This window comes from Notothenia rossii (genome assembly GCF_949606895.1).
Source record: "Notothenia rossii genome assembly, chromosome: 3".
Classification (NCBI taxonomy): Eukaryota; Metazoa; Chordata; class Actinopteri; order Perciformes; family Nototheniidae; genus Notothenia; species Notothenia rossii.
In genome coordinates, this window is record NC_136901.1 from 41,764,574 (window position 1) to 41,786,888 (window position 22,315).

At 40.0% G+C, this 22,315-nt stretch overlaps 1 protein-coding gene across 1 annotated transcript in view; it reads right to left on the bottom strand.

Moving 5' to 3' along the window:
• The window catches only part of LOC307033210 (complement C3-like), a 36,424-nt gene extending 14,389 nt beyond the window's left edge, over positions 1-22,035 (bottom strand). The window contains exons 1-15 of the mRNA XM_079671596.1: positions 21,878-22,035; positions 19,932-20,127; positions 19,649-19,811; positions 14,371-14,465; positions 13,934-14,022; positions 11,195-11,277; positions 8,360-8,447; positions 8,065-8,167; positions 7,632-7,752; positions 7,387-7,502; positions 3,219-3,365; positions 2,812-2,911; positions 2,237-2,331; positions 1,921-2,112; positions 1,630-1,785 (exon numbers count right to left, since the gene is read on the bottom strand). Of these exons, the coding sequence (XP_079527722.1) occupies positions 1,630-1,785; positions 1,921-2,112; positions 2,237-2,331; positions 2,812-2,911; positions 3,219-3,365; positions 7,387-7,502; positions 7,632-7,752; positions 8,065-8,167; positions 8,360-8,447; positions 11,195-11,277; positions 13,934-14,022; positions 14,371-14,465; positions 19,649-19,811; positions 19,932-20,127; positions 21,878-21,954 (1,821 nt within the window). The 5' untranslated portion in view covers positions 21,955-22,035. The remainder of the gene's footprint in view (positions 1-1,629; positions 1,786-1,920; positions 2,113-2,236; positions 2,332-2,811; positions 2,912-3,218; positions 3,366-7,386; positions 7,503-7,631; positions 7,753-8,064; positions 8,168-8,359; positions 8,448-11,194; positions 11,278-13,933; positions 14,023-14,370; positions 14,466-19,648; positions 19,812-19,931; positions 20,128-21,877) is intronic.
• Positions 22,036-22,315: the final 280 nt, after the last annotated feature.

Here is a 22,315-nt window from a genome sequence, read left to right on the forward strand (position 1 = left end):
ATCATGAAAGTGTTCTCAAAGCTGGTAAAGTTTCAGCTAGTTTGAATGACTTTGTATACTGCAGGGTAGCTTGTGAACTTACTCCAGGTGGAACTAAAGTCTGATTTAACACTTGATTATATTTCACATCATTCATCCACATCTGTGAAGTAACTAAAGACATTAAATACATGTAGTGGAGTAGAAGTACACCATTTACTACTGACTTGTGTTTACTGCCAACCTAAAAGTACCTCAAAAATAGTAATCAATAATGTATTGAAAAGTTATTTGGCTCAGCCAGGTTATATGGGATGCCCAGTCTACGTACAGATGGGTCACTCCAGGGGCGGACTGGGAGGAAAAAGTGGCCCGGGGATTAATTGACAGACAGGCCCGCTCAATGCGCGGCATGTATCGGCCGGCCGGCGACAAATGTATGTTTCTTAGCAAAAAAAACAATGTATTTAATGTTATTTTGGACCATTATTCATATAGTAATCACATCACCTGAGCCCTTGAGTTGCCTAAAGCAAAATAGCATATATTTATTGATTTTAATGTTAACAGATCATTGATGCAATAACATTTGGATCCAATTTGCCTGACTTGACACATGGAATAAAACATGGGCGTGGGAAGCATCCTCAATGTGGGTGAGACAGTTTAACAGGGGGTGTGGGCAGGTGGTGGACCTCAAGATTTTTTTTAAATGTTGAAATTAAATGCATCAATCTGGTGCACTTTGAGAGCAAAATTAGGGACTAAATCTATGGATACATCTCTCAACACCCATATGAAACAGAACTATAAACAGATTTACTTTTTCTTTCAACATTTATTTGAACAGCAAGTGGAGACAAAAGTGACTGCACCCAAAACAATAAACCTGCTAGCTAACTAGCCTAAACTCAGTAACAGAATGTGGGCAACACGTTCTTCTCCACAGCCGCGTGACCTCTGAGTCAGACGTCACTTCCCCCTTTTCTATCCTACGGGTACAGCCGTACAGCCACTCCCCCTGAACCCTGTTTCCCTGCCAAGCCCCCCCCCCTCCCTCCCCTATGAAAGCCCCTCCCTCTGAACCAAGGGCTCGCTACAATACTGTATACACAAACTATACAAAAACGCCTTTACGCTTTGGAACTTGTTTATCCATCTTTAAGCAACTGCCAGCTAGGTCTCTCAGTCACTCACTCCTGATCTTTCACTGCACAGTGACAGCTGCTACGGGCCTGGTGTGTGAAAGTGAAACTATCTGATAGATAGCACATAGCTAGCCTATCAAAACGGCCCAGCCCAGCCCAGTGGGAGTGGCTGGAATACTTACAAATGTGGGCCGGAAGGATTTTGGCAAAGAAAAAAATAAATGTATTTAATTTTTCATCCTCTGCTGAATGCTATTATGAAACACACATTTGGTTGTTTATAGCATAAAGAACATCTGATTTAATGTGAGGTAGGGAAATAATCATTTGAGTATAAGTATGTGTAAATATGTAATTTACAACAGCTGTAAGATGCTTGAAATGCTTGAAAAGTGCTTGAATTTGACTTTGGAAAAAAGATAATCCTGATTAAAGTTCTGATATGTCATTAGAAATGTATTCATGCAATGAATGCAAGAAAAATAGGATATAAATAAATTGCCTTTTTCTGTGTGAGGCGGTGCTTGTTGTTAAGGACATAGACGCCTTTGTCCACTGCCACCAGTCCCACTATGGCCCCTGGGTCTCCTGTAACCTTCAGACCAAACATCCGGCGGGGCTCATAGGATGGAGCGGGTCTCGATGGTTCCAGCTTCAGCTAAATGCGAAGGTGAGGTCAATGAATTACACCTACAGTTTAGATTTGTTAAACCAGTTGCTTACATTAAAAAATGTCAGATGAATACATTAATAAATAAATCAGTTTGTGTGTGTTTTGTATTGCGTGTCTCACCGAACCCATGCAGGAGTCTTTTACATCCACCCAAACAGAGTCTGATACCACTTCATTCTCATTTGTGTGGTAATAGGCTATGATGCGGAACGATGGCAGCATGTCTTTGGTAATGATAACCATCAGGGAGATCAGTACTTGACCTCTTGTGTTGTATCTGCCTTTTTGCACCAGCTGACCTCTGCTCATGATCTATAGGCACACAGACATATCATTACTTATTGTACATGAGCATGTATACTGCACTACACGAGTTGATGGACGCAACAAAAAGGGTAGTATAAGCACACATGCACAGATTTAAAACATCTCTCACCAGGTATGTGATGTCAGTGTCATGACTTTCCTGCCTTTTGAGGTTGAGGTCGATTTTCATGTTATTTCCTAATTGTACTTCAGCTGAAACCACACCTGCAAATATGACATGTCGTGATTGCAGTATCTGAAGTATTTCTAAAGTAGAGCATTGTAGTACATTTTCTCCCCATAAAACAATGATATTTTACATTGCTTCTGATGGACAGTAATTCTAGAGCAAGATAGTTCTAGATCAACTTGTTACATAAAAGTGAAAAATATAATAAAAGGAGCATGTTTTCCAGGCAAATAATGTTAAAGGTATTTGGCTCAATACCGTCCAAAGTCTTGCAAATCATAACTTTGAATAACTTCCTCAAATATAAAAAATCCATAATTTCATACACGCTTCACTCTACATTCACTCCGTAATTTGCCAAACAACCATAATAAGCGCAAGGCGGATTGGAGACTATTCCTAAATTAGCACCTCAATGCAGTGAATTGAGGATCAATTTAGAATAAAACCGTGATTCAAAATATTCAAAAATGAAATAGTGGTATACACAAAGATTCCCACCCCTGGTCTCTTACCTATGTGGATATAGTTGTTGCTTTGGGTAATATATGGGAGAGCTGTCATGTTGGCTGATGCTTGTCTTGTCGATGAAATACGAGGAGAATTCGTCTTTGCCTGAAATTAAAGAAACACATAAGCATACACATGGTTAAATACATATTGAGTCTTTCCTATTCCATCTTTATCCTGGCTACGGTTAAGATAAGCTTCACCTTTCACATACTGTAAATTAAATGTGCAAACAGTTGGAAGTAAAGCAATGAGCTATAAAGAAGCAAAAACATCTGCTGATAGCTCTGCTTGAATTCACCTTAAAAAATGAATATCAAAAATGTTTATAATGATTATTCATTAATTGTAGGTCAAAGGTTACATTTGAAAAGCGGCCTGTGGTGCCTGTATGAATTGTTAAGAGACTTACATTGATCGTCAGTAGTTGTGGGTACCCTCCTGTATTGATGGTTAGCCTTGCCATGCCATTGTCTGCGGTCTTGCCATTCACGGTGCCTGGTTCAACTACAACAGCAACACCTGGTGCTGGAGTGTAGTCAGGATTCATAACTTCGACCTGCCAACACCGACACAAACAGTTCAACAATCAGAAAAAAGGTTTCTGATTGTCATATAAAAGGTAAAAACTCACGACTAATATCTAGCTCTGTTTACTAAATATGATGACTTAGATGGTTTATGGTGACACAAAGCTTAACAGGTATATTTCTTAGTTTCTCTGGAATATTTCCCTAAATCTGAAAAATCAGATATTAAGATTATAATTCAAATGACAAATAATGATGTGATCTGTTATTGTTAATAATATAATAAGAGAGAAGTAAACTACGGAGCCCCTAAAGGTTCATGGAGAAAAAAAAAGTATCTCGTTCGCACAAAATACTTTCTCGTGCGCACTAAATACTTTCTCGTGCGCACAAGATAGTATTTTGTGCGAATGACAAAGTATTTTGTTAGTTTCTCATTCGCACAAGAAAGTTACCGTTGCGCCCAACCCAGTCTCACAAAAAAACGTGTAATAACTACGTTGGTCCACAACGTAGGATGTAGTATTTCTACAAAAACGCCTCTGAAATGGTAAGATCCCTACGTTTTTTTTCACCATTCATTCCAATGGCTGGCGACTATGTCACGTGATCTTCAGATTTCTCCCTGCAGAAAAAAAAAACATGGCCGAACTTCGTTTTATTCTCGGTGGAAAATGCCTATTTTAAAGTAAGTTTGGCCATTAAAATGCGTTTTGATGTCATTTGATGAGAGAAATATGAGTTGTTATTTCAGATTATGTGTGCAGTGGATGCACATGATCTTTAGTTTGCTAGTTATTATGAAGATTACTTCAGGAAATTGTGTCCATACAATGTTTTCATTGTTACCAAGGTGGTTGCTTGGGACGCTGCTATCAATATTATTTCTGTTATGTTTTGTAACTGTTTAATGGTGTTATCTTTATTGCTACCCCCTTCCCCCGTCAATGTATAGTGTTGGTCCACAGCGCAAACTTATTAGTTACAAAATCCGCATCTAAAATTGTGGCATAGATACGTTATTGCACTCATCTGCACTCTGTAGTCCCAACATGTTTTAAACACTCCACCATCGTTCCTGTCCCCAAACTGGCAAAAATCACCAGCATCAACGACTACCGCCCAGTAGCACTCACCTCCATCATAATGAAGTGCTTTGAGCGGTTAGTCAAAACCTTCATCACCTCCTCCCTCCCTGACTCCCTGGACCCCCTGCAGTTTGCCTACAGAGCAAACAGGTCCACAGACGACGCCATACCCCTCACCATCCACACTGCCCTCTCACACCTGGACCAGAGAAACACATATGTGACAATGCTGTTCATTGACTACAGTTCAGCATTCAATACCATTGTGCCCTCAAAGCTGGTCATCAAGCTCAGAGACCTCGGGCTCAACAGCGCCCTCTGCGACTGGATCCTGAACTTCATGACGGGCAGACCCCAGGCGGTGCAGGTGGGAAACATGCTGGTACGGCAGCTGCACCGCCCTCAATCGTAAGGCTTTACAGAGGGTGGTGAAAACTGCACCATCACCAGGACGGAGCTACCATCCATGGAGGACCTTTACTCCCAGCGGTTCAGGAAGAAATCCCTCCGGATTATAAAAGACCCCATCACCCCAGCCACAAACTGTTCAGTCTGCTGCCGTCTGGCAGGCGTTACCGCAGCATCCGGAGTAAAACCACCAGACTCAGGGACAGTTTCATCCCACAGGCAATAAGACTGCTAAACAACTGAACTGCTGAAACAAGTTCAACTTCCATAACATTCATCGTCTACTTAGTAATTATTTATCTATTTATGTAATATATTATTCCAATAACTTGTATATAGACTCTTATTGCACTATTTCACTTTTTTTAAACTATTTTTCTTTTTGTATTTACTATTAACTTGCACTATATTTTACTGTTTATCTGTATTATTGTGTTGCACTGTTGGAGAAGCCTGTGACCTAAGAATGTCATTCACATAACTACACACAAAATAGAGAACCTTGAACCCTATTACTCGTTTTATGAAGGAGATGTCCGGTCACCTGAGGCCTGTACTACGAAGCCGGATTTTCGCTTAGCGAGCTAACTTCAGGGAAAACTCTGGGTTTCCGGTCCTATGCCGCTGGTTCACTTCTTAGCGGGCTAGATCTCCATGGTAACTAATGCTGAACGGCTAGTGTGGTCCGGAGCAGGTTAGGTTCCAGGATAAGAGATCAACTCAGTGAAAGCACTGCCTGCTGACCAATCAGAGCTCAGTGTGCGGAGTTTAAAGGTATCAAGTCATATTACAGGAGAAAGGAAATACAGAAAAGCTGCCATTGCAGGAAAGACGGTTGGCAAAAATCACAGACTGTGAACGTGAAAATGAATAGAATGTCACCTCCCATCTTCAGAGCAATCTGACTATTATAACATCAGTGTTAAGAAAGCTTACTTAAATATCTGCCACAACATAAGTAACCGGATCAAAGTAACATTACGTCAGTAGGACCATTGTTGTAGGACAGTTTAGCGAGAGTGCGTTTGTTTTGGATTAGGTAAGCCGGGTAACTCAAACATATCCAGGTTAGGTTGAACCGGCTTCGTAGTACAGACCTCAGGGCGCATGATGTGTTGTGTGTTTGTGCTCAGCTCCGCTCTGTGTGTGTGTGTTCGGTGTGTTTGTGTGTGTCCGACACCGACATTTGTTTTCAAATGACCATGAACAGTCATTTACACACATTGAAGTATTATTTGAATTATTTGAAGTATTAAAGTAACGTATTATAGCAGAAAGTTTTATATAGTGTATTTCTGGTATATTCATTTTAATGTCACCTTATATAGAATGTGTGTTAAACTTGTGATTTCTGAATGGAGTGACTTCTGCCTAGCAGATACCAAGAGGAGGCCCCTGGGGTCTCTCTGTTAATTATCAATAGTCCTTGCAATTAACAGGGGAATTCCCAGAGACATTTTCCTTAGATATAATGCAGTTAAATTCTTGTTAGTTAATGATGCACATCCTGCAGGCCTTGAGAATTGAGTCACACAGTTAAACGAGACCGTAGTCCTTTGTTCTAATTTTTAAATGTATTCATTCCAGATAGCTGACTTTTAGGTGAGAAGAAGGTCAGGGAAGACCTTAGGGCATGGGAACAGTTAACTTCGGTTGGTTGACTGATTCTGTGGCCGTCATGGGACGATGGCGTTTGGATATTTACAAGTATGGCTTTCATAAAGAAAAACAGGTGACTGTTGTGTGATAAGATACATGATAGGATGTGTGTGTGTGTTGAAGATGTTTAGGGGGAATGAGTATGTGTCCTGTCAAAGAGTCCTCTGTCATGACTCCAAATCATTGATTGGGGACTGCCTAAGGGCAGAGGGACAAACACACACGCACAGGAGTGAAACAGATGGAATCACCAAACTGTTGACTCACTGCCTGGGGTCCCGCCCAGAAGTGAAACCGACCAATGGAACACTGCCAACTCACTGGCTAGCTCGCTCAGAAGTGAACTCGCCAATAAACAAATAGCTAGGGAGGAGCAAGCGACACAACTCCTCCCCACCTGTGTATAAATGTTGTGATTATTTTGAAGATCGGCGCTCTTGTTTTTTGACTGGCCGTTCCTGAGACGTGTCTCACGCGGTGGTAGAACTTGGGCCCGGAGTATTCTGCATTTTGAAGCTGCTGTTGCAGAGTGCTTCGTGATTAGGTGATTGGGTGATGTATTGTATGTTTTACCATTAAAACAGATGATTATTTAACCCTTATCCTGGTGTTTTGAGTTTTCCTTCTTTTGAGAACCCGCTCATATAGGAACGGCGCAGAGCAGAGGTTGTGCCTCAACAACATCTGGTTCTCCATAGTTATATGTGTATTCCCAAGAGAAAGAAATGTGTTTAATCTTAATCTCGATGTAGTGCTATAGTCCTGCCGGAGTGATGGCGTACTATCTTTCAGAAAATCATTTAATACATCAAAAATGTAGGTTTACTTTTGCTAATGTTATTATAAAGTGCTTTTTTTTATAGTACTTTTTTAAAGTTAATGTAAAGTACTTTACCGTAACTTGGAAGGACATTCCTGGTTTGAAATATTTTGGAGTTTTCTTGAAGTGGATGGTGTAGGGAGATTTAACAATCTGAATATTTCTCAACTCTGCCTCCACCATTTCACCACCTGTTAATAGATGCAGAAACAAATAAAATCAATACAGATTACAAGATTGTTTTGTTTATAATGTAATCTTTGTAAAGTATATTTATGTTTCCCCCCTGTCGTTTGGGAATATCTTAGTCTCTTTCTTACCGTTCTCCGTTAGCACACTGACAGCTACAAATATGGATTTCGTCACCAGTTCTTCAATGTTTTGGAAGGTTGTTGTGATGTGCTCTCTCTTCAGCGTGACAGCTCCAACACCTTCTTTAATCTAATGTAACATAGTTCAAAAATGTGTCTTAAAATGTAGTGTAGTGTTACAGTGAACAGTTGATAATACAACATTTTATTTCCTGCTGCCAAGGGTCTCTCAATTAAAAGAATAGGAAAAGACTGTGTTTTGTCACCACCATCGTTGTCATTATGTTACATTTTCAACACGCTAAATACATAATATCTGTGAATAGAAATGAAACTGAAATAACTGCAGATCTTGGAGTTAGAGGACAAATACTAGACATGTTGTGAGTGTGAGACTCTTCCAAAACACATGTGAAATATAGTTAGTGTAGAATGTGCTCACCTGCACTCTCTGAAGAGAACTTGGAAAGCTCTTCTTATGACCATCATTTATGACCCCAAACACAACGTAGGCCATCCCATTCACCTCTTGACCAAACAAATACCTAAATCCAGAAGAGAGGGAACTGTATGAATCAAAACAGGTTCATTTTAAACAAAGTAAAAACAAATGATTAAGAAACTAAAAGAGCAAGAGCGTCAACCCGCAACCTCTAAACAGCAACCGGTATTCATTCCTCCAATCAATCCACCAATCAGACAGCCTCTAAAGCCAAGGAACAAGAACTTTCTCTTACTCGGCTTTAATGTTGACTGTGAGCTCTGGGTCGTCCACGTAGAAGAAAGAGCTCGTAGGATTCAGTTTAACCTCAAAACTGGGAAGCACTGAAAAATGATATTTATGGTTTTACCAATCCAGTAAAAAAAACGAGTGAATGTTGTAAGTCAACACATCCTCACTCCCAGGTCGGCCTATGTTGACGTTATGTCAAGTCCCCTGTGTCGGCTTTTTCAAACGCAAGGGGGCGGCCCTTAGCGTACATTTTCAACTTTCCGGGATGTCCATAGGCTTCTATATAGCTCCCTAAACGTATGTTGTAGACGACTTGAGATCGCGAGCGAATGCTACCCGCAGATCCATTCTCACTGCGTTTATCAACCTTTTTCTTACTCAATATTAAGCCACACTTATTGTTTTTACTTCTTTATTTTAATTGAATAATGTTTTGTTGCTGTCAGTTATGGGGAGAGTTGGGGCTCAGAATACGGAAATCTGTATTGTTTCTGCGTTTTTTCCTTCAAATTTTGTATTCTTTTCTAAACCACACACTCTTATTTACTCAACAATAACACATAATTATCCTTATGTTTATTTATTTGTTTGATTATTAAACACAAGTTGGAGTCCGTCAGGACCGAGGGTCGGAGAAGCTCATAGTAGCCTAGTTGCTTAGAGAATTTTACACCCGGAAGTAAGTATTCTCTCCGCTTCGCTTGACAAACCCCGTGATAGTCCTCAAGCTCTGTGATTGGAGAGTGTGTGCCGAGGGTTACGCCGAGCGTCGAACAATACTTTGAAATGGGATGGAAACACGGCAGACTGTCCAAAACTGGATTTGAACGGGTCCACCCCGTCGCCCCCTCCCCCACCCCGTCCCCAGAACTACACATGCTGGCTATTGTGTGTTTCGCAACATGTTTAACTTCTATGGCACGTCTCTACTGGGAGTTGTAGTTTTAAAAGACGTTTTCATATTTCCCATAATAAGAAGTTGCCAGTATTAAACTGTGTACATCCCTGGAGGTTTAGGGGATAGGAACACTCACATTTAAAACATATAATTAATAAATGGGTGAAAATGGCTTGTGCCCATAATGGGCAGCATTAATATATACCCACATGCCAGCTAATGTCAGAAGAGCTTTATTTAACAGCTGGTCTTATGTCTGTGACCCCTCCTGTTGTTATTTGATAAGCCTGAAACATGCACTTGTCAAGGTTCAGAGGCAAATCTGGCAGTAGCCATCGATCATCTTAAGATAAGATATACTTTATTGATCCCAAGTTGGAAACATTTGTGTGTGTAACAGTTGTAAATATGCAGTGGTGTTTATTTGTAAATCATTTAGTATAATCACACAAATTCTGTGTTTTATTTAATAATTCTGTGTTCTTTATTTATTGATTGTTCAATACCTGACAAGGCCGGAGATGAAAAACTTGGGTCGCAGGTTCCTCAACAGTGCATCACAAGGCATCTATCAATATGTGTGAATACCTCCACCATTAAACTGTCGTATTCTGCATGTTTCTTATACTATCTACATACATCTTATAAGAGTATACTACATATGTATAATATCAGTTAAAATAAGTGCTTAAACATACAGTGGTTAACATTGCAGGAAAGCAATATATTAGTACTTTGTCAGGCTTAATATTTATACCCCCAAAGCTTTTTTCTTATTCAAAATAAGACCTTAACCTAAAGTATTCTTTAATGTTTAAATAAAGCCTTATTAGTTTGTCTGTCTGTGTCTCCTATTAATATCTAATAATAAAAATAATACATTCCAATAACGTGCTTTAACCACCAGGTATCCCTTTCTGTCAGCTGTGCACCGTTATGGTGTAAATATACCAATATACTGATTGGATCAAATATAAAAGTCAGCCGAATTAGTATTGATACTGAAAGGAGACGTATTGTGAAGAGAAATTGAAGATTTTGTTTAATTGCTGATATATTTATGATCCACGTCACATATTCAGTTTCGGCGGTAGTTGTTCATGTTTGTCGAGAAGTCTTCTCATCAGGGCTCTATAAATAGCGAACTACGGCAGATATGTAATATTTAATGCAGCCGAACCGTGTATTACAATGCCGTTATGTGATGATCTACAAAGAGAAAATCAAGCAAACTCGGAATAAAGTATCATTTTATTTAAAAAAAATGTTTTCGTATTCCACATAAACAGGAAGTCCGGTTAACTAAAATGTCCGTGCGGAACAATACCCCAACCCATAGATCCGTGGGTAAATAATGTAATGACCACATTAGACACATCCCTTCACATTTAAATTTAAAATCACATTAAAGTATTTCGTGAGGCCTTCTAAAATGTTTTTAAATATAATTAGGGTTGTAGTTGAAGAGTTTGTAAATGATTGCGTTGATTGCAATCATTTACATCATCAAACGGACATCATCAAACGGACAACGGCACCTCCATTAATACAAATACAGATTTCAGTATTCTGAGCCCCTACTCTCCCCATAACTGACGGCAACAAAAGTCCTACATTATTGAATTAAAATAAAGAAGTAAAAACAATAAGTGTGGCTTAATATTGAGTAAGAAAAAAGTTGCTAAACGCTGTGAGAATGGATCTGCGGGTAGCATTCGCTCGCGATCTCAAGTCGTCTACAACATACGTTTAGGGAGCTATATAGAAGCCTATGGACATCCCGGAAAGTTGAAAATGTACGCTAAGGGCCGCCCCCTTGCGTTGGAAAAAGCTGACACAGGGGACTTGACATAACGTCAACATAGGCCGACCTGGGAGTGAGGATGTGTTGTGTAAGTTGATATTGGTTTTAAATGAAAGTGCAGGTAATGGGAGACTCACCATATTCTTTAACCTCAAACTCTGCACTAAAGCTCTGCTGTGGGTTGCGGTGGAACTTTGCGCGGATCTTCCACAGTCCAGTACTAAACATAGAAACACACAAAAACACAACATTTAAACACTAATTTAGAGAGGTAACAAGGTAATACAGGAAACAGGCCGCATACTCTAGAGCAGGGGTGCCCATTACGTCGATCGCGATCGACCGGTCGATCGCAAAGGTAGTGTGGGTAGATCGCATGGCATGGAAAAAATATATATATATATATATATATATATATATATATATATATATATATATTTTTTTTAAATTATAAGTTAGCCTATAATCCATCCTTACTATGGCATTTGCCACTTGATTGACATACAGGTAAGCCAGTCTGAGTTGTATTGTGCCATACAGGTTCATGCAGTTATGAGGGGGCCTCACCTCCTCATCTGAAGCGCAAATGTGGCGCACTATTATGTGCTTATGCGGCGCAATTCGTCTAAGCGCGTCACAGTTTATCCGCCATTTACTCCAATAGCACCCCCCCCACCCCTCGCGCTCGCGACACAGATTGGGCAGGGGCGGCCCTGTAGGTAGATCTTTTGGGCTTGGTCATTTTAAAAGTAGCTCCCAAGCTGAAAAAGTGTGTGCACCCCTGCTCTAGAGGCTTCTCAATTCTTAAATTTGCCCTCCTCGCCACCTCGACTCCTCGGTCCACCGGTAGTGACCCGGAAATGAATTTCAGCGCGCCATGTTGAAGGACATCTCATTTCTCTAAATGCACATCGAGGACCGAGGACCAAGCGTCGAAGAGGCTCTCTGGAGGAGCTCTAACCGAGGATACACTGATGGTTCCTCCACGGCTCCTCCGCGGATGCATTTCCGGGAACGGTGGAGGCGTGACGCACGGCCGGACTTATCTCAGCCAATGACAGCTCTGCATGCATCCCCTGGATATTATTTTAGTAACTGCTTTCATCGCTACATAATGTTGCAGTGAGAACGGCTGTGAGGTCCGTGCAGAAAGCAGAGCAGTGTGTAAAATATATATCACTCAGTATAACAGGCCTACTATCTGTATTTGTATGCTTTAGTTTAGTAGATAACTACAAACAAAGAGACGATATTTTTTCTAAGACCATTTAGTGCTCCACATAATAAAATATACAACGGCTGCAGCCTGATTATATGCTTTAGGAGCTGTAGGTGTGTGTGGTGCGGACAGATGGGTCTCAGTTGGTTTGGTGTCCTATGCTTACTTTTAATACTTGTAAATACAACTTTTGGTCCATAATTTCAATTCCCCATTTCAGCGACCAGAGAGAGAGGGGGATATATCCAGTCTCTGATTGTTACGTTATTATGAGAGTGCTCTCATACTTTAAATTGTATATATTTATATAAATATATTTGTGTGTGTGTGTGTCCGCATCTGTAGCCTGTTATTTTCTCACTATACCGCAGTCAATGAATCAAAGTAAATATATATAAGTGGTCATGAACACATCTGTCCATCAGACAGAGGGCTGCTGTGCCTCCTGTCATCATTAATGGACGTCTCGTTAAAATGACCGCTCAGAGGAGAGGAGTTCTCATTTCTCTAACCGCCTGCTGCTTCCCCACCTCTCTCCTCACTTCCCCTCCTCGAGTCCTCCGCTCGCATCTCCTGTGGGCGGGACTAAGTCTTGAGGATAGGAGTCGAGGACGGGAGTCGAGGAGGGGACATTTAAGAATTGAGAAACCTCTTCTGTGAAGGTATTCATATCTTGTCAATTCACTAATAAAATATATAAAAATTAGCTGCTGAATATAATTATTAGTGCCCTACACTAAAATGTAACGTTTTCAGGTTAGTAGTGTAGTAGGGAGTAAAGGTATTAGTACTTTTATTGTATTTCTTTTTACGCTGATTAGTTTTACATAGGCATTACATGTTGGCCTATTTCTATTGAATGTGTCCATTTACAATTAAAATGCTGCATTGTTATAGATAAAGTATAGATAAACTATTTATTTGAGAGTGAGAAAATATAATTACCACAAGAAAACTGTTATTTCAATCGTTAATCATTTCGGCCAGAAAGCCAATATGCTACTTTAATACATTCAGATGTGAATCTGAATGTATTAAAGTAGCATATTGGCTGAATTAATTTACAAATGAATTTCCAGATGAAGTGCAGTAAGGTGTTATAGAGCCCAGGAACTACTGTGCCAACCAGAGGTCGCGTTAACCGAATATTTCCGGTCTATGACGGATTTCTTTTAACAATGACGGAAAAGTCTGAAAGCAGTCTGTTATTTTGACAGATTAGAACAAACCAGAACAGCGCCAAAGCTTCCCCGCAGCGAGGCTCCGGTGTTTTGCCATGTTATGCATGCCCGTCAAAAAGGAGATGGTATCGTTTCCAAACCGTACTGCCGTACAAATCATTGAAATGTCTGTGAGTTTTTGATTTACGCTGTGCGCGCTCCCGCGAGGTGCAGTGAGCAATGAACATGCATACCACGGCAATACAGTGCACAAGCCCGCGCACGCCCGCCCACCCCCCCTCTCTCCCCTCTGATCCAGTGTTTTTCACTTACATTCATCATCTTGGAAGTATGGTGTGATGTGTGAACTGAGAATTCATTGTGTCTCCACATTTCATACAAGATATTACTTATTGTTTAGCTCTTTTCCAAACACTAAATTCACAACATGGAAATTCATTGTAGAGAACACAACATAAACAAGATAAACTACTAACCTGACAATTTCAGCGAGTTGGTAATCTCCAGAGTGGATCCCAGATTCCAAAGAGACTGGATCACGTGCTAAAATGATGCCTTCAGGGGTCTAAAAAAGAACAATATAAAAAATAAAACATTGACAGAAACAAGTTGATGTTGTAAATCCATGCTATAGACTATTTTTTGCATGTCTCAATGAGCCTGGTCATTGTCTCTATTGAGACTTTTTTAATTTCCAGTTGCTCCTAAAATGTATTTATCTATCACTAAAGAAAGTGGCTATGTTTATGCAAATCAACCACTAGAGGGTAGCAAGTGATAGGACAACCCAACAACTCAGGTTGGATGTGTTTTGACTTTTATTTAGGTTATTCCGGGAAAAGTATCTACTGTTAAGAATTTGTAATACAAAGAGGCTTGGTATATGTGCTTATCAAAGATCGGAAAACAATACCACAAACTCAATGGCAATAGACGCATCCATTTGGTTGGCGTCATCCCTCTCCACAGGCTCCATACGGGGTGTCACAGCAAACATCCTGTAATGAACTGACATAGAAAAAGAGTGGACTTAAGACTTTTTGATAAAGCTTATAGTTGGGGCTGGCTCAGGCTTACTTTGGACCAGCCCCTAGTCATGTTGCTATAGGCTTAGACTGCCTCTCTTTCCCCCTGCCTCTCTATCTTTATGCACTAATGTCCGATAAATGCATGGTAAAAACTTGGCAACTTTTCCTCTTGCAGAAAGTATTCAATCGTTGCACCTTTTGGATTTTGGATGAATCTGTTGCGGTTCTCATGATTTAGGTCTCAGATATATATAAAACATGTCTCTGAAGTGTTTGGCTTGAGATACTAAACAGATCGTGCATTGTAGCATGCCTTAAACCCCTCTGTTTCAGCCCTGTTCCCAAAGTGATGACGCTGTGACTGTGGCTTTAAATGCTAATGAGCTGCTGCTGGCCACGCCCCTCTGCAATGTTGCTCTAGGAAGGTTTTCCATTTCTCTAATTTCCACCTCCTCGACTCCTCGACTCCTCGACTCCTCAAATCCTCGGTCCTCCGGAAGTAACCCGGAAATGGATTTCGGCTCGCCATGTTGAAGGACATCTAATTTCTCTAAATGCACATCGAGGACCAAGCATCGAGCTTCGAGGAGGCTCTCTGGAGAAGCTATAATCGAGGATACACTGATGGGTCCTCCACGGTCCTCCACGGCTCTTCCGCTGATGCGTTTCCAGAAACAGAGATGTTTCAAAGAGTCGTGACGCACGGCCGGACTTATCTCAGCCAATGACAGCTCTGCATGCATCCCATGGATATTATTTTATTAACTGCTTTAATCGCGACGCGATGTTTCCAGTGAGAACGGCTGTGAGGTCCGTGCAGAAAGCAGAGCAGTGTGTATAATATACAGTATATAACTCAGTATAATAGGCCTACTATCTGTATTTGCTGTAGTTTAGTAGATATCTACAAACCAAGAGTCAATATTTTTCTAAAACCATTTAGTGCTTCGCATAATAAAATACACAACGTCTGTAGCCTGATTATGCTTTAGGAGCTCTAAGTGCGTGTTGTACAGTGTGTAGTTGTGTGTGGTACCAACCCAGTCTCATGGCATTTCGTGTTCACCAACACGATTTTCCCCTTTTTTTTTCGTGTTGCACAGCACAATTTTAAAAGCAATGTATTTCTACTGGTAATGTGTTTCGTGCCTGCAGCACATCTTTTTCTCCAGTCGGGTCGTGGAAGACCGGAAGCTGTGTGGTTCATAAAAACATGTTCTTACTCAATATCAAGCCACAATTATTGCTTTTATTTTTAAATCGTATAATTTCGGACTTTTGTTGCCGTCTGCGAGGAAAATAAATGGGGCTCAGAGCCTCAGGATACTGAAATCTGTGTTTTTTAAATCTTTTTTTCCTTCTAATTTGTTATTCTTTTCAAAATAACACACTGTTATTTACTCACCAATAACACACAATTATCCTTGCTTTGATTTATTGGTTTGATTCCATAATCTTTGGCTTTTTTGGCGTCCGTCAGGAACTGAATTTCAAAATAAAAATAAGCGGAAACAGACGTAGGCCTCTAGGAGTTTAGGATGGCAGAAGACACTACACTACCCATAATCCCCAGCTATCGTTTAGGACTACCGTCCCTGTGATTAATCTTCAAGCTCTGGGATTGGATGTTGGAGTGGCAGTGCGCCAAGGTTAGGCCGAGCGTCAAACAGCTGTTTGAAATGGAACGAAACCACGCCAGACTATCCAAAACTTGAATCGAACGCCCCCCCAGAACTACACATGCTGGCTAACGTTTTCGTTTTTCCCACAATTAAAAGTTGCCAGTATTAAACACATTGGTGTTATCAAATGTAAAACATATAATTCATAAATGGGTGAAAATCGCTTGTGTCCATAATGCGCAGCATTAATATATACCCACATGACAGCTCATTGTTACTTTGTAATTCTACTCCACTACAATTCAGAGGTTAACCTGGTATTTTTACTCCACTTCATTTATTTGAGTTACTTTGCAGTTTCTGATTAATGATGTGAAATATAAACAACCCTTAAATCAGACTTTAGTTACACATGAGTAAAATTCAGGGAAAGGTCAAGTGCCAACAATCAGGAGAGATATTTGATAGTTGGTGCTTGAGAAGACTAACCATTTATGAATGTAAACGAGTAATAAAGTATATTCCTTACTCGTTATTCTCTACTTAATTAATTAAAGACTATATGTGACCCGCTCTATCGAAATCAGTCGGAAGTCGCAACGGCTCATTTCCAAATAAACGTGGATTTGCGTAAAAAACTATTTTTTCGGGGTGCGGGTGTTTTGTTTGATTTTAAACAAACAAAGTCTTGGCTTTCAGAATATGAAACTTTTATTTCCAAATTCACACGATAAATACATTCTTTAAGCTTGTAAAGGGAAGATGACAGGCAATCTGCTCTTCCGCAGCTCCGCCCCCCCTCCCTCCGCTGACATTATGAATGTAAGCGTAGAGTAATCATAAATAACACGGCAGGGTCCGTTACAGTTTGTTTTCATCTAACTTCAAATAAACAAAGTCTTGGCTTTCAGAATATTAAACTTGTTTCGGTAAATTCAGATGATAAATAGCTTGTAACGGCATAATTACAAGCGGAGAACGGAGTAACTTGACGTCACAGCAGGCATAACAACAGCCGGTGTTTCTCGTGAGGGTTTTCCCCGGGAAACAAACGCAATACACACAAACGAAAAATTACACAGACAAACACACACACACACACACGTGTATACCATACTTGCCAACCTCTAGACCTCAGAAATCGGGAGCATTTCAAAATGCAAAATGGGGGGGGGGGGGGGGGGGGGTGCTAGTGTGGCTCGCCAGAGCTGTTAGATTAACATTAACATGCTTATTGTAGTTGTAAGTGCAAGGAGTGAGCAAAGAGTAGAGTATTTGTCGATTCTTGTTCTGTTTTCTGTGAATATCTGCCTCACCCTCGCAGACTTTGAGCTGCGCGCGCTACTAAAGAGACGTGTTACCATGGAAACCAAACAATGGTGTAGCTGTATTAAAGTCCGAGTGGAAACAGTCGTGTGTAAATCTGATTTTGTCAGAAATCAGGAGAAATGCGGGAGAAATATGACCCCGGGAGGAAACCGGGAGAGGGCAATGAAATCGGGAGTCTCCCGCGAAAATCGGGAGGGTTGACAAGTATGGTGAATCACACACTCGCGAGCTTCTCCCAAACCAGTAATCCAAACGAAAATATCTTCCCTCCGTAGTATTTTGCTCCGCTAATAATCAATCAGATCGATGGATTCCAGAGAAGAGGAAACTTTGAAGGCCTTTTTCTCAAAATGATGACTCGGTGACAGTCATTATATAATGTGACATATTTCGCTTAATATTTGGAGAACAACAGCAATCTTGATATCATTAGAAAGCTAGGAATCTCCTCTTTCCAGCAGTGTATACAACTCAAAATGTGTCTTCGGGTCAATGCGACTGATTTCGATAGAGCAGGTCACATATATTATGGCTATTTTGCACATCCCTTTCAAGATTTCAAGATTTTCAAAGGTTTATTGACATATCATATACACAACTACGGTGTATGCAATGAATGAAAATCTTGGGTCACAGGTTCCTCAACAGCGCATTATAAGACATCTATCAATATGTGTGTGTACCTCCACCATTAAACTGTCATATTCTGCACATTTCTTATACTATCTACATACATAAGAGCATAATTCATATGTATAATATCAGTTAAAATAAGTGCTTCTACATAATTAACATTGCAGGAAAGCAATATATTAGACGTTAAGTACTTTGTCAGGCTTAATATATCTATCTGTAGATACCCCCAAAGCTTTTTTCTTATTTAAAAGAAGACCTTAGTCTAAAGTATTATTTAATGTTTAAATAAAGGTTAATTCGTTTTTCTGTTTTGCACCTCCTTATATTAATATCTTTGTACATCCAGCACTAAACTGTTTTATTGTAGAGATCACTTATAGTATCTTCTTGATTTTTTATATTCTATATTTCTATCATTGACCTTCTACTTCCCCCCTATGAAAGTATGTACTCTTAATATTTTTTTAATCAAATATAACACATAAAAACAATAATTCAATAACATGCTTTAACCACTAGGCGGTGCACAGAAGGTACACACAGCCATAATAACTTTGTATTATTAGTGTAGGACACTTATTAGATCAAATATAAAAGTCAGCCGAATTAGTGTTGATACTGCAAAGAGACGTATTGTGTGAAGAGAAATTGAAGATGTTGTTTAATTTTAATTGATATATTTATGATCCACGTCAAGTATTCAGTTTCGTCGGCATTTCTTCCAGTTTTTCCAAAGCTCTTCTCATCAGGGCTCTATAAATAAAGAACTTACGGCAGATCTGTAATATGTAATGCAGCCGAACCGTGTATTACAATGCCGTTATGTGATGACTTTCAAAGAGAAAAGCAAGAACACTCGGAATTAAGGATTATTTTCTTCTTTTTAAATGTTTTCCGGATTTCATACCATATAAACACCAAATCCCAGCATGCATTGCGGCTAGAACATCCAATCAGCAAGCTTAAACCATAGCTGAGGATCTTGGGTAATCGCTCAAAATGCCTACGTCTGTTTCCGGTTATTTTAATTTTGAAATTCAGTTCCTGACGGACACACAAAGCCTGAGATTATGGAATTAAACCAATAAATAAAAACAAGGATAAATGTGTGTTATTGGTGAGTAAATAACAGTGTGTTATTTTGAAAAGAATAACAAATTAGAATGAAAAAAAGATTAAAAAAATACAGGCACGAAACACATTACCAATAGAAATACATTGCTTTTAAAATCGTGCTGTGCAACATGAAAAAAAGGGGAAAATCGTGTTGGTGAACACGAATCAATAGATTAAAAATCGTGTTGGTGAACACGACATGCCATGAGACTGGGTTGGTGGTACAGTGTGTAGGTGTGTGTGGTACAGTGTAGGCTATAGGTCAAATCTTTACATTTATACATACATTTACAATAATTTCTCATCTTCAATCACCTCTCTTCATTCTCATAGTTTTTCAAAAAGTGTTTCTGTACATCCTTTTAAACTGAATTATGTTTGTGCTTGGCACATTTCACATTTGTAATATGAGGCTTTATGAATAAATATTGCTTGATTAATTGATATTGAATAAATTCACCTCTGCTGTTGGGAGTGTAGAGGGTCTTGTCAGTTTGGATGAAGATATACCCAGACTGAAAGGAGACCATGACAACCTTCTCAAGCAGTCGGCCAGGGAACTGAGCTTGCAGATACACATACTGCTTGATGCTGGGATCCTTACTGAAGCCTCCAGCAGGGATCTGAAATCATTATGAAGAAACACAAACAGTTCATTAGGAGCAGGGTGTGTACAGTATGTACATTTTTTAAATTCATAGATCATCTTAGAAAATGCAGCCGAGTTAAAGCGCATAATTTACCATTATCTGTACCAGCGCCTGGAAGTTATCTGTACTGTTAAGTGTCACAGATGCAGTTGCCAGCATTTTGTTTTTGGTTGGATGGTTCCACACATGGATTATCACCCGTTTTTCTTCACCTGTGCAGTCTTGACACTCCACAAAAACGTTTTCTGCTGTTCCTATCCTCAACAAGTTGGGGGCAGACATCACCTCCCTGCAAAGCAGGGGCGGAAAAGAAGATATATATGAATGTGAATGTGATGTCACCGAGCAGAAACAACCACATGCTGTTTTTGATGTACTGAAAAACAAGAGTTCAAAATATGAATTCACACACAAAACAACTTTTTTTAAATTAACTACTCATCTTGAATGAATGATGCCTCCATGGTTTATTTACATTCGCAGGACAAGTTTGAAGTGTTTCAAATAGTAAAGTTAAAAGAATATTCATATGTTTTGGAAATTGTGAGCAGACAAATAAATATATGGGATACTGCATGAGTTAAATAAACCGAATCCAATTGGTAAGAACATAATTAAAGGGAACAGTGAGGGGGAGCAAAACATTTAACTTTAGGTTTCAATTCCCCCAAACTGCAGAAAAGATGTGGATCATGAGCTCCAGCATGGATTGCACACACAATGAGTAATCTATTGATTACAAAGACCCAGCAATGGATCAACACAATATTTCATCATATCTCTAGACCCTTGCTCTGTCTGGCATTTTGTATCGTTGTGCAAACTCTAAACAAAAAATGAGGCCAACTTATTGGCATCATTTGAAACACCACATGACCTTGAATTTTGCAACACAGAGTGGACTGTAGCTCCTCATTATGAAAGACACGAGTTAAGGTAATAATATGAATGAAGACGTATCTGATCTGATCCTGATCTCATATCTGATTTCAGAGGTGGGAAGTAACTAAGACAGTACATGTATTTAAGTAATGTACTTAAGTACAATATTGAGAAACTTGTTCTTTACTTGAGTATTTCAATTTTTTGCTACTTTGTACTTCTACTCCTCTACAGTTCAGAGGTACATTGTGCACTTTTACTCCACTACATGTATTTAATACCTTTAGTTACTTTACAGATTTTAGATTAATGAGGTGAAATATAATCAACTCTTAAATCAGTACTTTAACTATATTGTGATGATAATACTTTTCTACTTTTACTTGAGTAACATTTTGAATGCAGGACTTTTACTGTAACAGATATCTGAGTACTTCTTCCACCTCTGTCTGATTTCAAACTCTTCCATTAACACAAGTTTGCAGCTGTGTGTTTTGCTCCACCTTTTGTAAAAATAAAATTGCAGCAGCTTGACCACAGAATGATTAAAAGTCTCACAGAACATGAACGTTGTGATCAGCTGATTTTGCGCAGTTCTCCAGTGTGTGCGGGGCACAGAATGAGCACAGAGGTACTCTGCAGCCAGTTGGTGTAGCTTTGGTACATTTGTGTACCGACGTTAACAACAACCCTGTCGGTGCACAAGGCAACCAACCTAGTCGTCCAGTGTTGTAAGCCTCTGCCTCCTGTAAAAGCTTCAGAGGTCTGTCGGTTATGGCCTGCGGCTGCGCGGCTCGGCCAGCACCCAGTTCAATCAGTCCAAGAATGTCTGGTGTTTTTTGCAGGGAGCAAAACGCCAAAGTGGCTGCTTAATGTATTTTGTTTTTTTGGTCATGATGTCTTATAGTTTACTCCATTGAGTGTAGACAAGAAACACGTGTAGACGAAATCAGTGTTTTGTTTTGATGACCTATCAGCTACGCAAAGGCGCATAGGGACACAAGTGGCATTATACGCATTTCAGATTTTTGCTGTACCAGTTATGTGCACCCCTGATACCAGGAAGATGACCAAAAACAAAAAAATATATATATTTGTTTTCTGAGAAATGATTCAAGCAGAGCTGCAGTGGTTAAAGGTATGACATGTCTACTTACATTGGAGCTCCATCAGCAAGAGAAGTCAGGGAGACGAAAGCCAGAGAGGCCAGCAGCCACAGCAGAGTCTTCCTCATTCTCCTACCTGATCCTGGTCCGCTGTCAGTGAAGTGTTGCTGTGCAGCACCCTCCTTTTATCCTCTCACTGCCCAGCACCACCACCACCTCACGCCCCTACACACGGTGGTGTGGGTTGAAGCTTGCCGGCGGGCGTGTCTGAAGCTCGACCAACAACCAATCACATGAATCTCCCGCCCCGGACACACAAGCACGAGGTTTGATTGGCTAGAGCTTGTACTGGCATATGATTCGATTGGATGACGCTTCCGTCGAAGCTTCAAAAGTAGAACTTTGCTCTACGTTTGAAGCGAGCAACTGGCAGAAGCGTTCACGCTTCAACGCATGCCGCCGTGTGTAGGGGCCGTCAGTCTTTCGGCC